Source organism: Elephantulus edwardii, unplaced genomic scaffold (genome assembly GCF_000299155.1).
Source record: "Elephantulus edwardii isolate Elephantulus edwardi_28Jun2011 unplaced genomic scaffold, EleEdw1.0 scaffold00021, whole genome shotgun sequence".
Lineage (NCBI taxonomy): Eukaryota > Metazoa > Chordata > Mammalia > Macroscelidea > Macroscelididae > Elephantulus > Elephantulus edwardii.
This window is the reverse complement of record NW_006399771.1, coordinates 478,697-500,959: the sequence shown is the minus strand read 5'-3', so window position 1 is coordinate 500,959 and position 22,263 is coordinate 478,697. Positions and strand designations below refer to the sequence as shown.

The window sequence follows — 22,263 nt, the reverse complement described above, 5'->3', positions numbered from 1 at the left end:
TTTGTCCCTTTGTGACTGAGATACCTCACTCAGCATAATGTCCTCCAGGGTCACCCATTTTGAATAATATTGCATGAGTTCCTTGTTTTTCAATGAATGATAACCTTTTTAATTTCTCCGGTATGGTTCTGTGTGGATTTTGGGTCCTGTCAAGCAGTAAGATTTGTGTCAAGATGAGTTGAAGGAGCAATGAGAATGTGGGGGACATGTCTGACCTTATGGTAATTGGTTTTGTGTTATTGATGCTGTGGACGGGGATAGTTTCCTCCTGTGAAGTTGGTAAAGGTCAGATATGGTACTCCCCACATGGCCCTTGCTCTTTTTACACACCCTCAGGCTGTAGTATTTTTAATTGTTTCATTTGCATGTAAAAGTTGGATAAGAAATAAAGAAGAACACACTGCAATCCCAGAGGTACACTGTTCAAATCCACCAGATGCTCTGCTGGAGAAGGAGGGGTAATCTCCTCCTGTACCAGTCAGATCCAATTTGATGGTACACACACACACACACACACACACACACACACATAATAAAATAAAATTTACAAAAAAATTTAAAAAGTATTATAAAAAAAATAACAAGCTTAAGCACAGCAGTGATAGTGAGAATGCCACAGATCGGTCAGGCCTTTGTTCTGTCTTGAATAGGTTTGTTATGAGTCAGAGCAAACTCAATGGAGTAACAACTCCCATAAAACTGCCCCTCACCTTATTTCATTATTAGCAAACTTCCCAATTTCTTTGGTAGACCACATGCACCTCATTTGCATCATCCCACTCAGTCATCGTAAGGTAGTTACAAAGAGTATGGCTAGAAGTGTCACATTAACTAATTCACCACACCACAGTCAAAGTAGAAGTTCTCCTGGTTGGAGGACTGTGCCAGACAATTCCACACACGGAGATCTGTTTTTAAAACAATCTCAAGCCTCAGGGGATTGTCACAGGTACACTTTATCTTCTGCTTTTTATCTCACAAGGGCAGAAAGAGAAGTATTTTTATATAAAGACTCACTTCTTTTTTAAAAAAAAAATATTATTCGTATGTGTATGTACATTGTCAAATTGGATCTGACTGGTACAGGAGGAGATTGTCCCTCCTTCTCCAGCAGAGCAACTGATGGATTCGAACTGCTCATCTCTGGGATTGCAGTGCAGCTTAAGATTCATTGCTTTTAAGGATGCCTAACATACAGTCCAGGAGTAGTGATGGTATGTTGTTTATGAAATCAGCTCCTAACTGAAAAGTTTGGTGATTCAAACCAACTAGCTGCTCCATGAGAGAAAAACATGGCTACTATAAAGACTCTAGCCTTAAAAAAAATATTCTAGCCTTGAAAATCCTGTGGGAGATTTCTAATCTGTCTTATATTGTCACTATGAATCAGAACTGACTTGATGATATTAAGGGTTTTGGGGTTTTGTTTGTGGTCAAGACAGAGTCAGATAGCTGGGATTTAAATATGGACTCCACCATTCCTTCATAAAAATAATTTGTGTTTTATTGACTGCACAAGAGTTTTGACTGTCTGGATCATAACAAATTGGCTTAACATTGAGAAGAATGGGAAACCTAGAACAGTTTATTGTGCTCATGCAAAACCCACATTTAGACCAAGAGGCTGTGTGGAAACAGAAAAAGGGAACATTATATGGTTTAAAATCAAGAAAGATGTGCATCAGGGCTGTATCCTATCACCATACTTACTCAGTTTATATGCTGAGCAAATCATTTGAGCAGCTGAACTCTGAAGAAGAGTGTGGTATGAGTTATGAGAAGAGCGAACCTGAGTTATGCAGATGATGCAACTCTGCTTGCTTGAAAGTAAAGAAGACTTGAAATACTTGCTATAGAAGATCAAAGATTACACCTTTTGATATGGAATATACCTCAATATCAAGAAGACAAAAATCTTCACCACTGGGCCAATCGTGATAGAAAAAAAAAGATTGACGTTGTCAACAATTTCATCTTGCTTGGATCCACAATCATTCACAAGGACATTTCTTTGGCACCACCAGCTAAGAAATCACATGACATATTGCATTGGGAAACTCTGCTGTCAAGAATCTCTCCAAAGTGCTAAGGAGCAATGGCATTAGTTTAAAGACCAAGATGCACCTGATTCAAGTCATGGTCATTTAGATTACTTGCTATGCACCTGAAACTTGGGCAGTGAATAAAGATGACAGAAGAACTGATGCCTTTAAGTTCTGGAGGCGGAAAAGAATACTGAATATCCCATAAACTGTCAACTGTACAAATAAGTATGTCTTAGAAAAAGTGCAACCGGGGTGCTCCTTAGAGGCATGGATGCTGAAGGTTTATGTCACATACTTTGGGCATTGCTGTTAGGAAGAGTCAGTCCTTGCAAAAGGACATAAAGCTTGGAAAGGTGATCAGTGAAAGAGAGAAGGTTTCTCAGGGAGGCAGAATGACAGAGTGACTGTACCAGTGGGGTCAATTATATAAAAAAGGGTAAGGATGGAACAGCGTAGGGTAAGGTTCAGAGCTGTTGTTCATAGGGTCACTGAGTTGTACTTGACTTGATGGCATCTAAAGACAATGAGCTCTTTAACAATGGGCTCAAGCAGATCTGAGATCTGAGGATGGGCAAAGTTCAGACGTTATTCACAGAGTCACTATGGTTGCAATCAACTTGACAGAACCTAACAACAGCAAACCACTTCATCACACATCTTCTGTGTAGCCATTAGAAAGTTCCAGAGTCTCTGCTTCTGTTTCTTCAACTTCAAAATTGGAAAGTGTTAAGAGTTTTAAGGGTCCAAAATATTCTTTTTGCCTCTCCTGAATTCAAAACAGAATGAAAAGCCGACATCACACAGAATCTGAACAGAATATGATCCTAATGACTGACAATCTGGACTAGAGAATGTGGCCAAGTTGAAAAATTCTTCACTCAACGTCAAAGCAGTGTGGTGGACCTGGGTGGCAGGGGCATATGCCCTGCATTGATAGTACAAAGCCGATTCCTGTAAATAAGATATACTCTTTCATTTTCTTCTACCAATTCTAGCACCAGCCTTCCCTCCCCATGGTCCTTACTACTTCTGTTCCTGGGTTTGATAATGCATTGCAATGCCCACACAGAACTCATGGACAATACTAATGCTTGTGGGGTTGATTAGGGAAGTAACTGATTACTGTTTAGATATGGGAACACTAAGGATAGTTTGAGTCACTTTCTTCTTTTGAGTGTGCATGTGAGGCCTCTCTCTGACCCTCAGACTCACAGTCTTGGCCTCTGCTTTGCTCAGGTGACGGTTACAAAGCCCCTTTAATTCTGACAGTTAGTGTCATCCTCACCCTCATCTGCTGGTAAGCTTAGGTGGAAGGTACTCAGCTAGAGCTCCACAGGTTGGCTGACTGTACTACTCATGCTAAGGGCCCAAAGGCACCCATTTCACCAACAAGTACTCGGCATTTTCTCAGATTCCCTGCCATTGCTGACTCGGCCACCCCTGGGTCCATGTCTCAATCTCACCCCATCCATCCCCCAGTGTTGCTTCTCCTCTCTTTCTCTCTATGGTTTAATTCGAGATCTTAGGTTCAAAAAACACCCTGCATTCTCTGGTTCTTCTTTCTTAATGGCAATGAGATCTCATTTTATGCCTTTAGGTCTGCTCATTTTAAGCCTGGCAGAATAGCAAACTGCTTAATCTCCACATTAGCTTTCTATACACTTTATCTGCGTGGTCTCAAACAAAAGGTGTCATTTATTTTGTTTACCCTTACTTTGTTAGCAAACTAACCAACTCCAATGCCAGGGCCAGAAACAGATCACATTTGCATAGTTCTACTGCAGCTTTCAATATAGATTGAGGCTCAATATCAAGAAGACAAAGGTTCTCACCACTGGGCCAATTGGTAGTATCAGGATGGATGGTGAAAAGATTGGGATTGTTCACAGCTTTGGTTTGGTTGGCTCCACAGTCAACACTCTTGGCACCAGCAGCCAGGAAATTAAAAGACATATTGCGATAGGCAAGTCTGCTGTTAGGGACTTCTCCAAAGTACTGAAGAGCAATGGTGTCACTCTGGGGACTAAGGTGCACCTGATACAGGCATGGTCTTTGTAATCACTTGCTATGTGTCAGAGAGTTGGAAAATTACTAGGGAGGATAGAAGGAGAGTTGATGCCTTTGGGCTGTGGTGCTGGATAAGAGTATGGAATATACCATGGACTGCTAAGAAAACAACAGGTTCACCCTTGAGAGGGCTAAACCAGGCTGCTGCTCCTTGGAGGCAAAGGTTCTGAAGCTTCATCTGACATACTTTGGACATGTTGCAAGGAGGGACCAATCCTTAGAGAAGGATGTCATGCTTGGGAGGGTGGAGGGACTGTGCAGGAGAGGAAGACCCTCTATGAGGTGCATTGATTCAGTGACTAGGATAATGGGGGTAGGTGTGTTGGAGACAGTGAGATTGGCACAGAATAGAGCATGGTTTAAGGTCATTATACATAGGGTCCCTATGGGTTGCAGGTGACTCAACAGCACATAACAACAACAACAACAACCCCATCATGATAAACTAACATCATTGCTCCTTAAAAGTTTAGAATTCCTTGACAGCAGATTTACTGAGTATAATACATCTTTTGATTGCTTGACTGCCAGTACCAAGGGCATTGATTATGGATCCAAGCAAAATGAAGTCGTTGACAATTTCAGTCTTCTCTGCATCTATCATGGTGATGCCTATTGACCTGATGGTGAATATTTCTGTTTTCTGAATGCTGAGATACAATCCATATTGAAGGCTATGGTCCTTGATTTTCTGCAGCAAGTGTTTCAAATCCTCTTCACTTCTGGCAAACAGAATTATGTCATCTGCAAAACAGGTTATTGATCAATCTTCCTCTAATCCTGATCCACAGTCTTCTTAAAGTCCAGCCTCTTGAATGATTTGCTCAGCATACAGATTGAATAGGTGTGGGTCGATGATGTCAGTTTAAAGATTAAGGTGTACCTGATTCAAGCTATGGGCTTTCAATTACTTGTTTCGCTTTTGAAAGCTGGATGACTGAGGATGACAAAAGAATTGATGCCTTTGAATTGTGATGTGGGAGAAGAGGCTGGACTATCCCAGGGACTGCTAAAGAACAGTCACATCTTGGAGAAAGTATAGCCAGGGTGCTCCTTGGAGGCAAGGATGGCGAAGCTTTGACGCACATACTTCTGAGCATGTTGTTAGGAGGGGGCCAGTCCTTGGAGAAGGCTATCATGCTAGGAAAGAGAGCCAGTCAAGAGCAGAAGACCCTCCGTGAAATGGATCAACACCGTGACTGTAACAACAGGGTCAAGTATGCCAGAGATCGTGAGTACGTTAGTTGTTCAGTGCTGTTGCTTATGGAGTCACTATGAGTGGCTGCAAACTTGATAGCACCTAACAACAACACAACCCAGCCACGTGGTGACAGTAATGAAGAAAATGTCTAGAAAAGCCATATTAGCTAATCTAGTGCAGCTCACCCAGTCACGGACACAATGAACAATCACAGAGAGTAGAACACAGGGTACCCTCTCTGAGGGCAAGGCGATCCAATCTGTTGTCGCTCTTAGTATGACTCGCTCTCTCAGACCTTTGCTTCCAACATGACAAAGAAAAGGAGATACAAAGGTCGTGCCAGAAAGGTCCACGGCCACGTGCACGAACTGCTCCCGGTGCGTGCCCAAAGACAAGGCAATTAAGAAGTTAGTAATTCGAAATATCGTTGACGCAGCTGCGGTCAGGGACATTTCTGAAGCGAGTGTCTTCGACGCATGTGTGCTTCCAAAGCTCTGTGTGAAACTGCACGACTGTGTGAGTTGTGCCATTCCCAGCAAGGTGGGGAGGAACTGTTCTCATGAAGCCCTGAAGGACCGAACATCTCCACCTAGATTTAGACCTGCAGGTGCTGCCCCACAACAACCACCAAAGCCCATGGAAGGATTTAATTCCTTAAAGGCTCAAGAAAAAACTCGTCTGAAAAAAAAACGGAAATTATACTTTAAAAAGAAAAAAGAGGACATCGTGCTTGGGAGGGTGGAGGGACAGTGCAGGAGGGGAAGGCCCTCTATGAGGTGGATTGATTCAGTGACTGGGTTAATCGGGATGGAAGTGTTGGAGACAGTGCGATTGGCACAGGACAGAGCAGGGTTTAGGGCTGTTGTACATAGGGTCGCTATGAGTCTCAAGCGACTCGATGGCACATAACAACAACGACTCATAGAGGCCGTGTGTATAACAGACCTGAAGGCTGTACCATCTGTGCCGTCCTCACCATTTCTGACATGTTAGAGCAGTGAGATTTTTTTGGAAGGGCACCCACCTGAGAAGTCTCCTTCCTCTTGCTCTGGGAAAACGTGAGCCCGGAGAGGGTCAAAGCTGGGTATGCTCCTTCACGTTTAGCTCTGTGGGAAGGCCTGGGAATTCCTCTCTCCTACCTATGCAAATAAGTGATTCCCCTCACTCCTAATACCTAACTCATAGGGTTGTTGAGATTAAAGAAAGAGATCAATCAGAGCTGAAGGGTCTCATCTCTAGCATCAATTATTCTGGGCTGGTAACGACCAGGCAGCCAGGCCAGGGCTGGCCAAATGAGGGAAGTTGTGGTTCAGAAACTGCCCAAAAGGGAGTTTCTTGAAGGGGATTTCTCTTTCTCCTCATTCCCTTCCTTCAGGAAACCTTGAAAAGTCTGAAAAAAGGGAAATGCTGACCTAATTGAATGAAGTGCATGATTTTTAAAGGGGGGTTTCAAAGCACCTAGACTTTACGTAGATTGGGACTCCAAGTAATCCCACAGACCAGAGTAGAATTGCCCTTGGAAGGGCTGAAGGATTTGGAACCAAACTGTCAGCCCTTTTGTTAACTGCCTAGTACTTTAACTCTCACATCATCAGGGTATCATCTAAAGAGAGAAGGAGCAACAAAATTCTATCACTAGAAGTGATGTACCAACCTATCGACGTATGTATGAACAGTCAGCAGTCTGGCTCCCATTGCTGTGTATGTGTTGCGTTAGTCTTAGGGAGGTTTTGGGGGAGAGTACGTTGGAAAGAGGACAACTGTATGCTATCACTTTTCAGAGCAGCTTCCCTCTTTAGTAGTCCCTGGGAACAAACAGGAACCAGTTCTGGGGAAAGCCCTGTGCAATTACTGGACAATTGCATCTCCATTTAAGGAGAATGCAGTTAAGAGGAAATAACACATGCACTGACTATAGGTCGGTGAGCAATCTATAAGCAAGGCCCAACTCACCACCTGACTTGCTTCAGCCAATCCCAGCACAGCTATCTGATGGCGCTGGCCTTCAGACACTGTAGACACCAAGGGAAAAGTCCCAGTGCAGCAGGAAGTGGATCATCTATTAGGCCAGTGGTTATCTTCCCTCTGATGAGTCATCTCTCAGGAAAATCGGAGGGCCACACCTGTCTGTATCTCTGAGGTATATGGAAAACCCCATCAGGCAGGATTCCTGACAGGTTTTACCTTGAGTAATTCCTCTTACCCCCTTGGCATTTCCAACTACAGCATCTTTAGATCCCCCTTTTCTCTCCTCAAAGGAGAATCTATAGAAATGTGGGTGGCTCCCAGGCCCACAAATTCAGACATATATTTGCATAATCTGCACAAAACATTTTCCATGAAAATTGAACCTTAACTTTATTTTTTAACCTTAAGTTGTTAAAATTATAAAGCATAATCACTGATTCAGCAATAAAAGTAGTTGGGGCATGTTCAAGAGGGTGCAGTCCTTGGAAAAAGACATCATGCTTGGAAGGATAAGAGGGGTCAATACGGGAAAGGAGGACCCCAGGTGAGATGGACAGACACCGTGACGGGCAATGGAGTCTGGTGTGTCAGAGATGCTGAGGTTGGCTCAGGATAGGGCAAGATTCAGAGCAAAATTCATAGGATCACCATGAGTCATATAGGCAATTTGACAGCACACCACAACTATTTAGTGAGCATTTCCGTTATTGTTGTTAAATCTCATCAAATTGTAGATGACACATAGCAACCCTATGAATAAAAGACCTGAACACTTGTATAACTTTCATCGCTTCTCCAAGTTAATAGGGTTTCCTGAGGCAAGCTACTGTGGAAGTGGATGCCACTCCTGCTTCCAAGCTTGTTTTAATCGGAAAGCTCCACCAAACACTGTCCACCATGGGTTACCATTATCGCATTTGACACATCAGTGTCATAGTGTTTAGCATCACAGCAACCATGAGTTACCTCTGTACAGCAAATGGACAGACCAGTGCTATGACACTTAGAAGAATGTTTGCCCAAAACCAATTAAAACCAGGTCTGAGGGCCGCAGATTATATCACGCACCTTTGGCTTGGTGGCATCACTTTCTATCCACTAGGGCAACAGAGCTCTCTCGTTGTTCTTGCTGTTGTTGTTAGGTGCCTTCGAGTCATAGACATCTCATAGAGACTCCAGAGAGACTAGTACAATATTAATTCTCACAATAGGTAGCAGGTATTTTTATTAGCATTTTCTAGGTTAAATAAAGACATAGGGTAATTAATAGCTGCATAGGCTGTAACTAGTATAACCACAAAGGTTAGCCTATAGGAAGGAAACTCAAACTGTATCTTCCACTTTTCATGGTCTTGGAGAATGTTGTTGATTGCCTTCGAGTTGAGCACAACTCAGCAACCCTATGAACAGAAGGCCTGAAGTCCCTCTACAACTATCGACATTTATCAAAGTTCATAGTTTCTGGAGGGATGTTGTTTAGGAAGTGGATGCAATATCTAGAAAAACAACTAGAAAAACCTAGATAACTGAATACAAATGCTTCATAATACAGATGGGAAGACTGAGGTCCAAAGAGGGGTTAAGGTTTATTTTCTCAACTCGTAGTTTTTTGTTCTTCTCCCATAAAGCTTTTCCCTCTGTCTATCTTAGGAGGAATCATGCTCCTAGTTATTTATTTCTATACTTTCACTTCTCTTTGTTACTCCTATTTCCTCCCATCTTTATATTATTGTTGTTGCTAGGTGGCGATCAAGTTGAGTAAGACTCATAACAACTCTGTGAACAACTGATCCAAACCCCGTCCTATCCTGTGCCATCCTCACAACCACAAACATGCTTGAGCCTATTGCTGTTGTCACCATGTCAATCCATTTCATTTAGTCATCCTTTCCTTCAATATCCCTCCACCTTCTCAAGCGTGATGCCTTCTCCAAATAGCCTTTCCAAGCAACATGCCCAAAGTATGTGAGACAAAGCTTTGTCGTCTTTGCTTCCAACGAGCACTCTGGCTTGTACTCTAGCCAAGATGTATCTGTTTAGTCTTTTGACAGTCCATAGATTATTCTGTACTACAAATGGAAGAAAGGAATGGAGGTAGAAAAGTCTCATCTGCCTATTACATCTGGTTTTTTGTGTGATCAAATCAATTCCCTTGTATGACACTGGGATAAATCCAGTTTTTTTGGTGCTGAGTCGATTTCCTCATCTGGGGAAACACTAAATGCACACGGACAGCACTGTTGTTATGCGTTATGTGGAATTGCACGGGAGAAGATTGCCCAACTTCTCCTGCGGAACAGCTGGTGTTTCTGGACCACCTGACTTGCATTGGCAGCCAATTCTTTATCCACTAAGCGCCCCCGAGTTCCCTCTTTATTACACTAGTCACTAGCGTGAGACAACACAGGAGGCCGAACTGCCCTTCCCTCAACGGAGGCGTCGCGTTTCCCTGAACAAACATGGCGGCGGTGCGCGGACGCGCGACCTAATTCTCTCCCGCACCGCTCTCCCTTTGGGGGCGGCGAGCCTTGATGATGACAGAGGGCGGCGCGCATGCGCGATGGCGGCGAGGGGCGGAGCGCCTTGTGTGAGTGCCAGGCTCCCGTGGCCGGGGTGAGATGGTGTAGCTCGGGCCGCGGGCGGGCGGCGAGGTGTGCGCGGGAGCTCAGCGGCCGCGGGGGCCCCGGACGCCGCCGGATGGGCCGGGGTGCAGCGGCAGCGCGCTGAGCGGGTGTTGCCATTGATTTTCCCCCCGCTCCGGCGCTGCCGCGGGAGGCCGCACCCGCCATGGCTGCCCGGGAGGTACTGGATGAGTTCACGGCGCCCGCGGAGAAGGCGGCGCTGCTGGAGCAGAGCCGCGGCCGCATCGAGGGCCTGTTTGGCGTGAGCCTGGCCGTGCTCGGCGCCCTGGGCTCCGAGGAGCCGCTGCCCGCGCGCATCTGGCTGCAGCTCCGCGGGACGCAGGAGACGGTCCACAGCGCCAAGGTGAGTCTGGCGGCCGCCTCCTCTCTGTCGGGGTCCCCCTTCCAGTGCCCTCAGGTTCAGTGGAGAAGAGCAGGCTCCAGAGCGCGTGGACCTGCGTTCTCAGTTTCGCTTACTGTGTGACCGTGGACTCGTGGTTTCATCTGGGGGAGGGGGACATTCAGGGCTCAGTTTCCCCGATTGTAAAGTGGTGACAGCGGAGCACCTACTGCAGGGGCTGCCATGAGAACTGGAGTGAGCTGAGCGATCTGTTTAAGGCGCGCGGAGCGCAGTGCCTGGCAGCAGTGCTCCAGGAATCTGGCTCCCATCACAGCAGACCTCCCTGAAGCCCCTTAGGATGGTGCGCGGGGCCTTGGTGGCAGGGCCAGCAGCCTCTGTGTCCTCCCAGCCTCTTCCCCAAGGCTGCCACTACAGGGACACTGAACCCTTTGGGAATTCCAGTCTCCTGTGAAAATCTGAGAAAAGGGAAATAATAGTGAAATACTTAGAGTGTCAGGATGACATCTTAATCTTAGCTGTGTTTTAAACTGGTGTTGACATTCTGTGTAACTAACATTTACTGACGTTTATTGCCCATAAGACATTATGCTGAATATTTTAGAAGGGTTATCTAATACAGCTTTACCCTGATGAGGCAAATTCTGTAATTCTTCTTCCAGGGGTTTGTTTTGTTGTTGGTGGTGGGGGGTGCATATGTGTATGTATGTATGTATGTATGTATGTGTAACAGCTGAGGAAACTGAAACTCTTAAGAGACAGTGACTCACCTCCTCTAAAATCAGCCTTGCAAACTTGAACATACTGAACACCTTCCTTGATCTTACCTTCCTTGCCCTTAAAACAGAAATAGGACAAAATTTGTTCCTCCTCGCAAGTACTCATATTCCTTCCAGGTTTTTCTGGTTAGTTGAGAGTAGGAAGTAGAATTCAGATCTAAGAAGAAAAAGATCAAAACGCAATTGCTGACCAGTCAGAACAGACCCAGAGCTGAGCTTCCACTGGGTTTCTGAGGCTGTAAATTGCAGGAGAGGAGATGGCCTCTCTCCTGTGGGGCAGGAGCTCCCTTTATAGGGATGAAGAGCCCATGTTTTTGGTAGTTGAGGGCAAGATGAGACATCTTTTGTTTGTTTACATTCTGCTTTAAGTAAGTTTCACAGTGCCACTCAAGAATCATACTGAGTCAAATTTGCTTTCTTTGAATTTTCAGGCAATTCTGTGACTTCAGATAGTTGCACTAATTTCCCTGCCTCCTTTCTTGTCCTCAGCTACCTTTTTCACTTTGAAGAATCCAAAAAAATTTGACAGAACTAAATCCTGTCAGAGCTCTGGTGGTCTATTGATAACGAGCTACGTTGCCAGACCAAAGACATGCTGAATCTACCAGCTACTTCATGGAAAAATAGATGGACATTCTCCTCCCACACCATTTACTGCCTCTGAAAATCTGCTGGAGGGTCAGCAGTGAGGTGATTCTGACTTGACTGCACGTAGTAACAGCAACATACAGCAAATCTTGTTAGGAAGCTTGGTGGCAAGAAGTTGAGCTCCCAGTCCAGTGGCAGGTGGTTTAAACCCAGCAGCTAGCAGCTCCATGAGAGGAAGCCAGGCGGGCAGTCCCCTTTTGTGTAACTTACAGTCTCTGAAAGCCCAGTCACCTCTGACGCAGTTCTCACTCAACAGTAACAGCAACAAATCCTATTTTCCCCCCATTAAGTCCCTCAAGTATTCATTCCTCTTTTTCTCTCTCTCTCTCTCCTTTCTTTCTTTTTTGCTATAGATATTGTCTTATTAGTATTTTTGGATTGTAAAGTACTGATTTATGCCATGAGCCTTGCCTTGCTTCACTGTCTTCACACAGTTCTTGCCTCCCTTCTGATAGGACTTCCCACCAAATGTCTCTCTCCTGCTGTGGAGCCTAGTTGCCTGTTTCATTGTATAAACTTCTCTTTGATTTATGAAACTCTTAATCTAGCCCCATTGTATATTCCCTCTCCTCTATAGACAGACTAGTTTCATTCTTCTTCCTGTGTGTGTTGAGTCTGCTCTTAGTTGTTTTTTTTTACTCAAGCCTAGCACAGAAAGCATTTCCTTTAGAGAACAACCCTGCCCCTCTGGTCACACCTTCCAGCTCCAGTTCTTTCATACTTTGTTGTTGTTGCATATGCTGTTGAGTCACAACTGACTTTTAGCTAACCCTCCAGCAGGTCTTCAGAAGCTGTAAACCGCACAAGAATAGTGCCCGTCTTTCTTACCAGGCGCACCTGGTGGGTTTAAAGTGCTTACTTTGGGATTGGCAGTGCAACTAACTCCTTACCCACTGGGCTGTCAGTTCAGTATAAACTAATTGACAAAGGTGCATTTACGTCATCTTGCTGCTAGGTGTCGCCTGGCCTTGTGTCTTTGTGATGTGTGTATTCATAACCCAACTCCCCACCCCCTCAACTTTTCCCCTGAGCTGAGGCCACACTAAGGGGTGGTTGTTGTCTTTATTTAGTGTTGGATTTGTTTTCCTTTTTTTTCTCAAGTGACATTCATTAACTTGATTTCAAAGGTTGAAAACAGGAACACACACTTCATTTAGCACTTATACTAATTTACATTAAATTGTAGAACAGAAGGCTTGAGGAAGGCCACTAAATTCAGAATAAACCAAAGTACCCGCTCCAAGTCAAGACTGTTTGGACTCACGTGGAGTCTCTATAGTGTTCCTGAGGCTATCTGACTTTCTCCTGGGGAGCAGCTGGTAGATTTGAACCACCATTCCTTTGCTTAGCAGGCGGACACTTGAAACTCTAAGCCAGCCACTAGGACTCCTTTAGAGTAAGGAAGAGTTTGAAATTCTTAAAGAGCTCATTGCCATCAAGTTAAAGAAGATAGTCCATCTTCTCCTGCCAGGGATCATTTGTTCTGAATCTTAATCTGTCATTCACTCCCTGCTTTTAAAATGCAGTTCACTCCTTTGCAGAGGCTAGGGAAGAACAATGGTGTTCCATTGATTCGGCCTCTTTTGCTGGTGGAAAGTGAGATGGAGGATAAGAAAAGAAAGTTACAATGCCTGAGCCCCTGAGTGTTTCTGGCTTCCTTGGAGCCCATGTGTTGGTAATTTTAGCTGTAATCTTTTCTCTATGGCTGCTGGGTAGATTCAAACCACCAATCTTTAGGTTAGTAATTAAGTGTGCATCATCCAAGGATCTTGATAATGCAGTGGTGTTAGTTGCCATCAAGCCTATTCTAAGTCACAGTGACCTCTGCGAGGTGCTGGGAGTCAACTACAACTCATAGAAATCCTGTGAACAACAGCCGGAACCTTGCCCTACCTATCCTGCACATCCTTGTCATCTCTGGTTTACTTGAGCCTGTTGTTTGCCGTCATATGACAGTCCCATCTTGTTGAGGACCTTATTCTCTTTGAACCTCTCTACTTTTCCCAGCACAATGTCTTTTTTTACAAGGACTGCCAATCCTGACAGCATGCACAAGTACGTGAGACCACGTTTCACCATTCTTGCCTCCAAGGAGTACCCTAATTGCGTTTCCTCCAAGATAGAGCTCTTTGTTCTTTTGACAGTCCATGGGATACTCAGTTGTTTTCTTCAACACCACAATTCCAAGGCATCAATTCTTTTGTCATCCTTACAGTAACTGTCCCCAACTCTCAGATCGTAGAAAACAATTGAAAATACCATGAAGTACTTCAGGGGCACCTTAATCTTTTAAGTTTTCATTACTGTTCTTTAACACTTTGGAGAAGTCCTGAGTGGTGGTGGTGGTGGTGGTGGTGGTGGTGGTGGTTATGTTAGGTGCCATTGAGTAGGATTTATAGTGACCCTATGAACAACAGTTCTGAACTTTGTGCCATTTTCATCTCTGGCATACTTAAGCCCATTGCTGCAGTCACTGCGTCTGTCCATCTCATTGAAGAACTACCTCTCTTTTGCTGCCCCTCTGCCTTTCTAAGCATCATGTCCCTTTTCAAGGAACAGTTTTTCTCCTAGCAGGATGCCCAAAGTATGAGAGATGAAGCTTTACCATCTTTGCCTCCAAGGAGCAGTCTGGCTGCACTTTCTCTAAGACTTCTCTGTTTATTCTTTTGACAGTCCACAGGATATTCAGTATGCTTCTCCAACACCACAGCTAAAAAGCATCAGTTCTTTTTCTGTCATCCTTACTCGTCGTCCAGCTTTCAGATGCGTAGCAAATGATTGAAAAGATCATAGACTGAACCAGGTGCACTTTAGTGTTCACACTAACATCCCAATGCAATGTCTCCTGATCTCCTGACTGCTGTTACCAAGAGTATCAATTAGTGATCCAAGCAAGATGAAATCATTGACAACTTCCATCCTCTCTCCCTCTATCATGATGTTGCCTGTTGGCCCAAAGGTAAGAACTTGTGTCTTCTTGATACTGAGATTTAATCTATGTTTTATTCTAGTCTGTAGAAGGCTGTAGTCTTTGATCTTCTGCAGCTCGCCATTCGAGTCCTTCTCAGGATCAGCAGCCAGTGTGTGTCATCTGCATGACGGAGGTTATTGATGAGTCTTCCTGATTCTTCTTCATAGAGTCCAGCTTCATGAACTATATGCTCAGCATGTAGATTGAATAATATGGTGAGAGGCCACATCCCTGGCTCACATCCTTCCTGATTTTAAACCATTTGTTCAACAGGTCTAGATTCTGTATGCGCACAATCAAGTGTTCTGGGATTCTGTCTCTTCTCAGTGTTAGCTATAGTTTGTTGTTTTCTACACAGTCAAATAAATGCCTTTACATAGTCAATAAGACATTGATAGACATTCTTCTGATAATTCCCTGCTTTCGGCCAGGATCCATCTGATATCAGCAAACACATTCCTGGTGTCACAGCCTCTCCTAAACCCCTCTTGAGCTTCTGACAATTCTCTGTTGATGTACTATTCTAGTGATTTTTTTTTAAGATCTTCAATATTTTGCTTGCATGAGATATTACTGATACTGTTTGATAATTTACAATAGATATAGGCATGCAGGGAGAGAATTTAAACCCTGGTGGCAGGGAGGTTGCTGGGTATGCATGTTATTTAACTTATTGATTAGTGGTACTGTTGCTGTGATGATGGTCCCCAGCTGGGCATCATCCCAATGGAGGACTCTTGCCTTCTGATGACCAGGAGAGGCTCAGTGGTTCCACAGCTATAGTAGAGGTCGCGCACGAGTGGCCGATGTAGCTGACAGGCAGAGCTAGAGAAGGGCCTGGGAATACTAACCTCTCCCTGAACAAAAGGTTCCTGAGACTTAAAAAGGAGGGGGCTTTTTTGGGGGGGGAAGAGAGATGGTGTGTGCAGGGGACAGTGGACATAGGACGGCAATCATGTTTATTCATTATCATCTTTGGGAATGGTGAAGTTATGGAGATCAGACTGCACATACAAATAATAATTAAGATGGAGTTCATCGCAGAAGCTTCTGGGATGTCTTACGTGTGCATCTTCTTGCAGGGTGGAGCCCTGCTGAGGGAACTGCCTCTTACTGGCCACTATATGAGGCATTGTGACTGGCAGGAGACAATGGTGCTGAAAAACCTCTTACAGGGAACTAATTAAATATAGCCTTCAGGTAGGATGTTTTCCAGGAGCAAGGCAGCAGAAAGCATGCTTAGAAAGATGGAGATTTTCAGGTTCTTAGAGGCTGGCCAGCTCTTAACTGTTGTCTCAGTACCACCAGGTAGAGATGATCAGTGTAGCTGACATTGAAGAAAAGCTGGTGGCAGAATGGGCTAAGTGTTGGTTTGTTAACCAAAAGGCTGACAGTTCAATCCCACCAGCTGCTCCATGAGGAAAGAGGAGACAGTATGGTTCTACAGAGATTTGCAGCCTTGGAAACTCTGTAGGTCGGTGTTCTGTCCTTTAGTGTTGCTGAGTTGGAATTGGCAGAAAGTGTGCCCACATTTCAAGTGATCAACAGCCTGTGGTTGTAGACGAGATAAAGATACAGGTCCTGCCGCGGTCGCCAAAAAAAAAAAAAAAGAGATAAAGATAGAGAAGCATGGCGTGATTTTGTAACAGTTGAATTACAAATAATTCACAATGACAGCAGTGTTCTAGTCTGACTACTGGGCCACTCCATAAGTCTGTATGGTTTAAGTTGTGCTGTAGAGTAACACAAGGAGTCTGATTAAATAAAAGCAAAATAAAGTTTGTTAGGGACAGAGCCAGTCCATTGTCACAGAACAAAAATGACTTTTCTACGGGATCATGGAAGATAATGCCTTCTGTTTGTGGGATGAGAAATTAAAGGTTTTACAAGTCCAGGTTGGCTGAAGGATCATCAGGGGAGTTAAAGGCGGGATATGTAAAAGCAAGAATCTGGTAATGATTGGTCCATAATACCTAGGTAGAATGATATGATTGGTCCAAGGTAGATGCTATTCCCTTTATTATAAAGTGGTCCCAGGATGGTGGACAGGACCAGTTTTTGGTTTGCTTTTTGTAACTTGTTCAAGCTTGTCTCTTTTTGGAGGTCTGTTGTCAAAATTTATTGGTAATTTCAAGGCCCTTCAGGCACAAGCTCTTTCATTTTCTATCAGTATGTCTACAGAAACAGGAACCTTTTGGAAATGGATTAAATATCCTGCACAGGCCAGGCCCCAGAGAAAAGACTGTTATACCTTGAAGTATAAATGGCCCAAGGCTGCGCTAAGGTTCCACCAAAGAACTGTCTTAGAAATGCAGCATCCCTGTGCACATCCAAGAACTCCATCAGGGTAAAAAGGGAAGCCACAGACTAGGAAATAAACATTTGGTAATGACATGTCAGACAAGGGACCTGTACATAGAATATACTCGAGCACCGCTACAAGATAAAGGTAAATAACCCAATTGAAAAATAAGACACAAGATATGAACAGACACTTCACCAGACATTCAAATGGCCAACAAGCACATGAAGAAATGTTCAAAATCCCTAGCTCTAAGAAAGATGCAGATCAAAACAACTATATCTCACACCAGTAAGAATAGCAGAATTTAACAGAACAGCAAACATCAAATGCTGGTGAGGTTGTGGAGAAACTGGAACCCTTATTCACTGTTGATGGGAGTGTAAAATGGTACAGCCACTATAGAAGGCTGTATGGTGCTTTGACCCAGCAATACCAATACTGGGAATATACCCTAAAGAGACCATAACAGCCATCCAAGCAGATATATGCACACCCCTGTTTATTGCAGCTTTGTTCACAATAGCAAGGAGTTGGACACAACCCAAGTGCCCATCAACAAACAAATGGATAGAGAAGCTGTGGTATATTCACACAATGGAATACTACACTGCATTGAAAAACAAGCAGCTCATGCAATATTATTCAAAATGGGTGACAATGAAGGACATTATGCTGAGTGAAATATCTCAGTCACAAAAGGACGAATACTCTATGGTGCCACTGTTGTAGAATGGGACTGACATCAGTTGGAGTAAGACTGAGAAAAACTGGATAAATTTTGTATACTGCATTGAAACAGATGAGGGAGAGAACAGTTTAAAAGAGCTATATATGATAGGGTATTATGGTTATCACAAGAGTCTAGAATTAAGGTTGCATAGTAGAGTGTACTTGGGGCGGGGGTGGGGTGGGGTGCTTGTATACCAATGAAAGAATTTTTCTTTTGCTTTTCAAAAAGAGGAGCAAACTGGAGGGGGGAGGGAGCTGGGCAGGGAGAAAAGTGCAACAATGAATGAATGGAAATCGAAAATCTCTGTAAATGTTCATTAAAATTAATAAAATAAAATTTAGAAAAATTAATCTAAAAATCCAGCATGGATTCCAGACTCAGGTCAAGATTTCAAAATATAGTTAAGACTCCACTCTTAGCCCTATTTACACATAAGAGGCCTCTGGTGGCATAGTCCACTGGGAGCTATGCTACTTACTCAGAGTTTATGTTGAGTGTTCCCCCAGCTTGATTCACTAGCGACCTCAAGGGAGAGAGGGCCAGTCACTCCCTGTTAAAATTTAGAGCCTTGGAAATCCAGCGAAGAGGTCACTAGGCCTCCATGGCAGTGAGTTTTGAGTGTTTGATTTACATGAAAACTGTCTCTGATTTTAGATTAATGTATGATTGGGTACTAACTTAGCCATGTAGTGCTCGTATTAGAGAGATACCATAAGTGGATGGGTTTAACAAACAAATTTATTCTCTTATTCTTTGCTGCTGCTTCTAAGGGTCTTTAGCTTTTACAGCTTTGTTTTCTGGGTCAAATGATTCTCAGCCTGAGGAAGGACACACTCTGCTCCCAGCACTTCGTGATAATTGAGTTTTTACCCCACCCTTTTAAATCTCTTGTAAGATAAGAGGTATAGCTCAGGCAATAGTGATGAGTTGGCGCATTCACCATCTAATCCTCCAGTGTGGTTAGGCGCCTTCAAATGATTCATAGTGACCTTAAGAGCAGCAGACCTGAACCTTTCCCTCTCCTGTCCCATCCTCGTGATCTCTGGCAAGCCCACTGTTACATATTATATTTTCATTCTTACTTGATTTAAAGCATTTTTCAATTTGACTTTTTCTTCTATTACCCAGTAAGCAGGGTGTTACTTAGTTTCCATGCATTTGATTTCTTTTCCCTTGAGCTTCCTGTTGATTTCTTACAGCATTGTGCTACAGTTGTATTATCAAGATGGCTTTGTAATAGTTCATTGTTTTAAGATTTATAGAGGTTTACATTTGACCTAACGGTGGTCTATTTTGGAGAGTATTCCCTGTACACAGAAGAATTACTATGTTGGGCGTTTGATAAAGGCTTAAGATCAGTTTGGTTAGTTGCTCTTTTTCTTTGTTGAGTTTCTTTCTAATAGTTTTTTTTTCATCAAACTAGTGTATTAAAGTCTCCCTTTTGATGTGATTTCAAGTCTGCTTTGACAACTTTTCAGTTCTACTCAAGTCTGATATATGAGTTTTAAGGCTGTGTTTTTTTCAGTTGACCATTTAATGATTATCTAGTTTTTCCTTCTTTTTTCTCCCCTAATATTTTTATTGGTTTGCATAAAAATAATCTACATACATTGTGCCTTATTCATATACATTCAGTTTTATGCAATCTTTCATTTGCATTGTGTTTTGTTCATATGTATTGTTTTATACAATCATTCATATATATTATAGTTTATATAATTAATTACTATTGATCCATGCCTATTATGCCTGATCTTTTCAAGTTCCCATTGAATCTTTCCTGTTCCCTTCACCTGCCATCTGCCCAACTAACCTCTTCTATCCTAGTGAGTTTTACCCTCTGCTTACCCAATTCCCACTTTGAACATTTATACACATCTTGCTCAGTTATCCTTCTATTTTTACACTAAAGGTCTTAGGAGGTATTTGTCCTTGTGACACTGTTCTTTGTCTTTGGGCCTTGAAATCAGTTTTAGGGTTCTAAATTTGTTCCTTTTGTTGACTAATAGCCCTAATGGGTTTTGGCTTTGACCCACCTTTAGTTGGTTTTTGTGTACGGTGTCAAGTGTGGATCTGGTTTCTGTTTTCTGCAAGTTGACGTACAGTTTGGCCAGCATCATTTGTTGAAGAAGACTGTTCCCTATTTGATGGATTGCATTTGACCAGTGGTCAAATATCTAGAACATAGGTAAATGTGTTCATTTCTGGGTTCTTAGGTCTCTTCTGTGTGTCTGTCTTTGTACCTATACCATGCTGTTTTCTTCCTTTTTTAAAAAAAAAGAAAATATGGAATGCTTCACGAATTTGCGTGTCATCCTTGCGCAGGGGCCATGCTCATTTTCTCCGTATCGTTCCAATTTTAGTATATGTGCTGCCGAAGTGAGCACTACCATGCTGTTTTCGGTACTGTGGTTGAGTAGTAGGATTTTAGATCAGAGAATGTGTTGTTTCCTGCTTTGTTTTCATTTTTCAGAAGAGTTGTGCATGCTTATCCAGAAGCTCTAATGGCTTCGTGGTAAGGAACTGCACTGCTCACACAATGGTAGTGGACTCTGAATTCACCAGCTGCTTTGCAGGAGAAAGATGGGCCGTCTTCTCTGAAAGCCCGCTGGAGGGTCAACTACGGTTGCTTTCAACTCAGGTACAAAAGCAGTGACAAACCAACACTGTTATTCAGAGTCTCTTTCTTTTCCAAAGAAAGCCAGCAATTGCCTTTTTTATCTCCCTGCAGAATAACATTGGTATCTCTATTGGGATTGCATTGAACCTGTATATTGACTTTGATAAGGTTGTTATTTTCAAAATATTGAGTCTTCTATCCATGAACATGGAATATTTTTCCTTTTATCTAGTTCTCGTATTTTTTCTTAAAGTAGCATTTTGTAGTTTTCCTTGTATAGGTCTTTTGTTCCTTTAGTTAGGTTTATTCCTAAATATTTCATCTTGTGGTTGGCTATTAGAAGTAATATTGCTTTTCTTACTTCCTTTTCAGCATTTCATTTGTTGCTGTAGAGAAATCTGATTTTTTATATATTTGTCTTATATCCTGCTCCTCTGCTGGAAATTGAAAGAATTGGAAAGAAATTGGAAGAATTGGTCTTCTAAGAGGTTTTTTGGTTGTGTCTTTAGGGGTTTTTTGTGTACACTGTCATATCATCTGCATTTTGAGATAGTTTAACTTCTCTTCGAGAGTTGATGTTGTTAGTGCTTTCATGTGAGTATGACTCATAGTGAACAACACATCTGAGCCCTGTCCTGTCCTGTGCCATCATCACCATCGATTCAGTTGCTTTAGTCACTGTATCCATCCACCTAGTTGAGAGTCTTCCTCTCTTTCGCCATCCCTCCACCTTTCCAAGCATACCACCCTTCTCCAAAGAATAGGCTCTCTTAGCAACAACCCAAAGTATGTGAGATGAAGTTTTATCACCTTTGCCTCCAAGGAGCACTCTGGTGGTACCTTCTGCAACATATCTGTTGTTCTTTTGGCAGTCCATGGGATAATCAGTGCTCTTTTCCAACACCACAGCTCAAAGGCATCAGTTCTTCTGTCATCTTTATTCGTTGTCCAGCTCTCTCAATAACATAGCAGTTAATTGAAAAGATGGCCTGAATTGGATGCGCCTTAGTTCTCAAACATCATTGCTCTGCAGTAATTTGGAGAGGCCCCTGGCCACAGCCTTCACCAATGCAATATATCTCTTAATAGATCCAAGTAAGATGGAATCGTTGACAGTGTCAGTTTTTTTCTTCATCTGACGTTGCCTATCAGTCCTGTGTTTAGAATTTTGTTTTCTTGACTGAGATACAGTCCATATTGAAGACTGTGGTGCTTGACCTTCAAGTCTTCATTTTCAGCAAGCAGGGTTGTGTCATCTGCATAACAAAGGTTACTGATGAGTCTTCCTCCAATCATGATGCCACATTCTTCTTCATATAGTCCAACTTCTTCAGTCACTGGTTCAGCATAAAGATTAAATAGACATTTGGGGAGAGGACACAACCCTGATGCACTCCTTTCTTAACTTTAAACCATGGAGTGTCCCCTTGTTCTTCTGTCAGTTTCCCCTTTTATTTATGTATGTGTGTTGTGAAATTTTTTCCACTTGGTCAGCTCTTCTTTTGAGGCTTGCTTTGGCTGTTCTATTTGACTTTTCAACCAGCACTCTCTCTGGTTCCCTACCTCCTCCATTTACCTCTCTCTTCCCTTTTTTATTTTTCATCTTGATTGTGATTTTAGGAATTCCACATCATAGCTCACTGAAAACCTAATTAAAAACTTAAGGGGGAAAATTAGGGAAGATTTTGGTTTTGTTTTTGGAACTGAAAGTTGAGCTACAAGGATTGGTTTTGGTCCAGGTTTGAAGGCCACTAAAGGCCCCGGCTCAGAAATCCCACTAGTCCACAACAAGATAAAGGTAAAGAATCCAATAGAAAAATGGGCACAGGATATGAACAGGCACTTCACCAAAGACGACATTCAGATGGCTAACAAGCACATGAAGAAATGCTCAAAATCCCTAGCCCTAAGAGAGATGCAAATTAAAACAACTATGAGGTATCATCTCAC

At 43.0% G+C, this 22,263-nt stretch overlaps 1 protein-coding gene across 1 annotated transcript in view; it reads left to right on the top strand.

The window, feature by feature from the left end:
- The first annotated feature begins 10,035 nt into the window (after window positions 1–10,035).
- Window positions 10,036–22,263, top strand: part of N4BP1 (NEDD4 binding protein 1) — a 48,934-nt gene continuing 36,706 nt past the window's right edge. Inside the window, exon 1 of the mRNA XM_006882504.1 lies at window positions 10,036–10,266. Within this exon, the coding sequence (XP_006882566.1) occupies window positions 10,069–10,266 (198 nt within the window). The 5' untranslated portion in view covers window positions 10,036–10,068. The remainder of the gene's footprint in view (window positions 10,267–22,263) is intronic.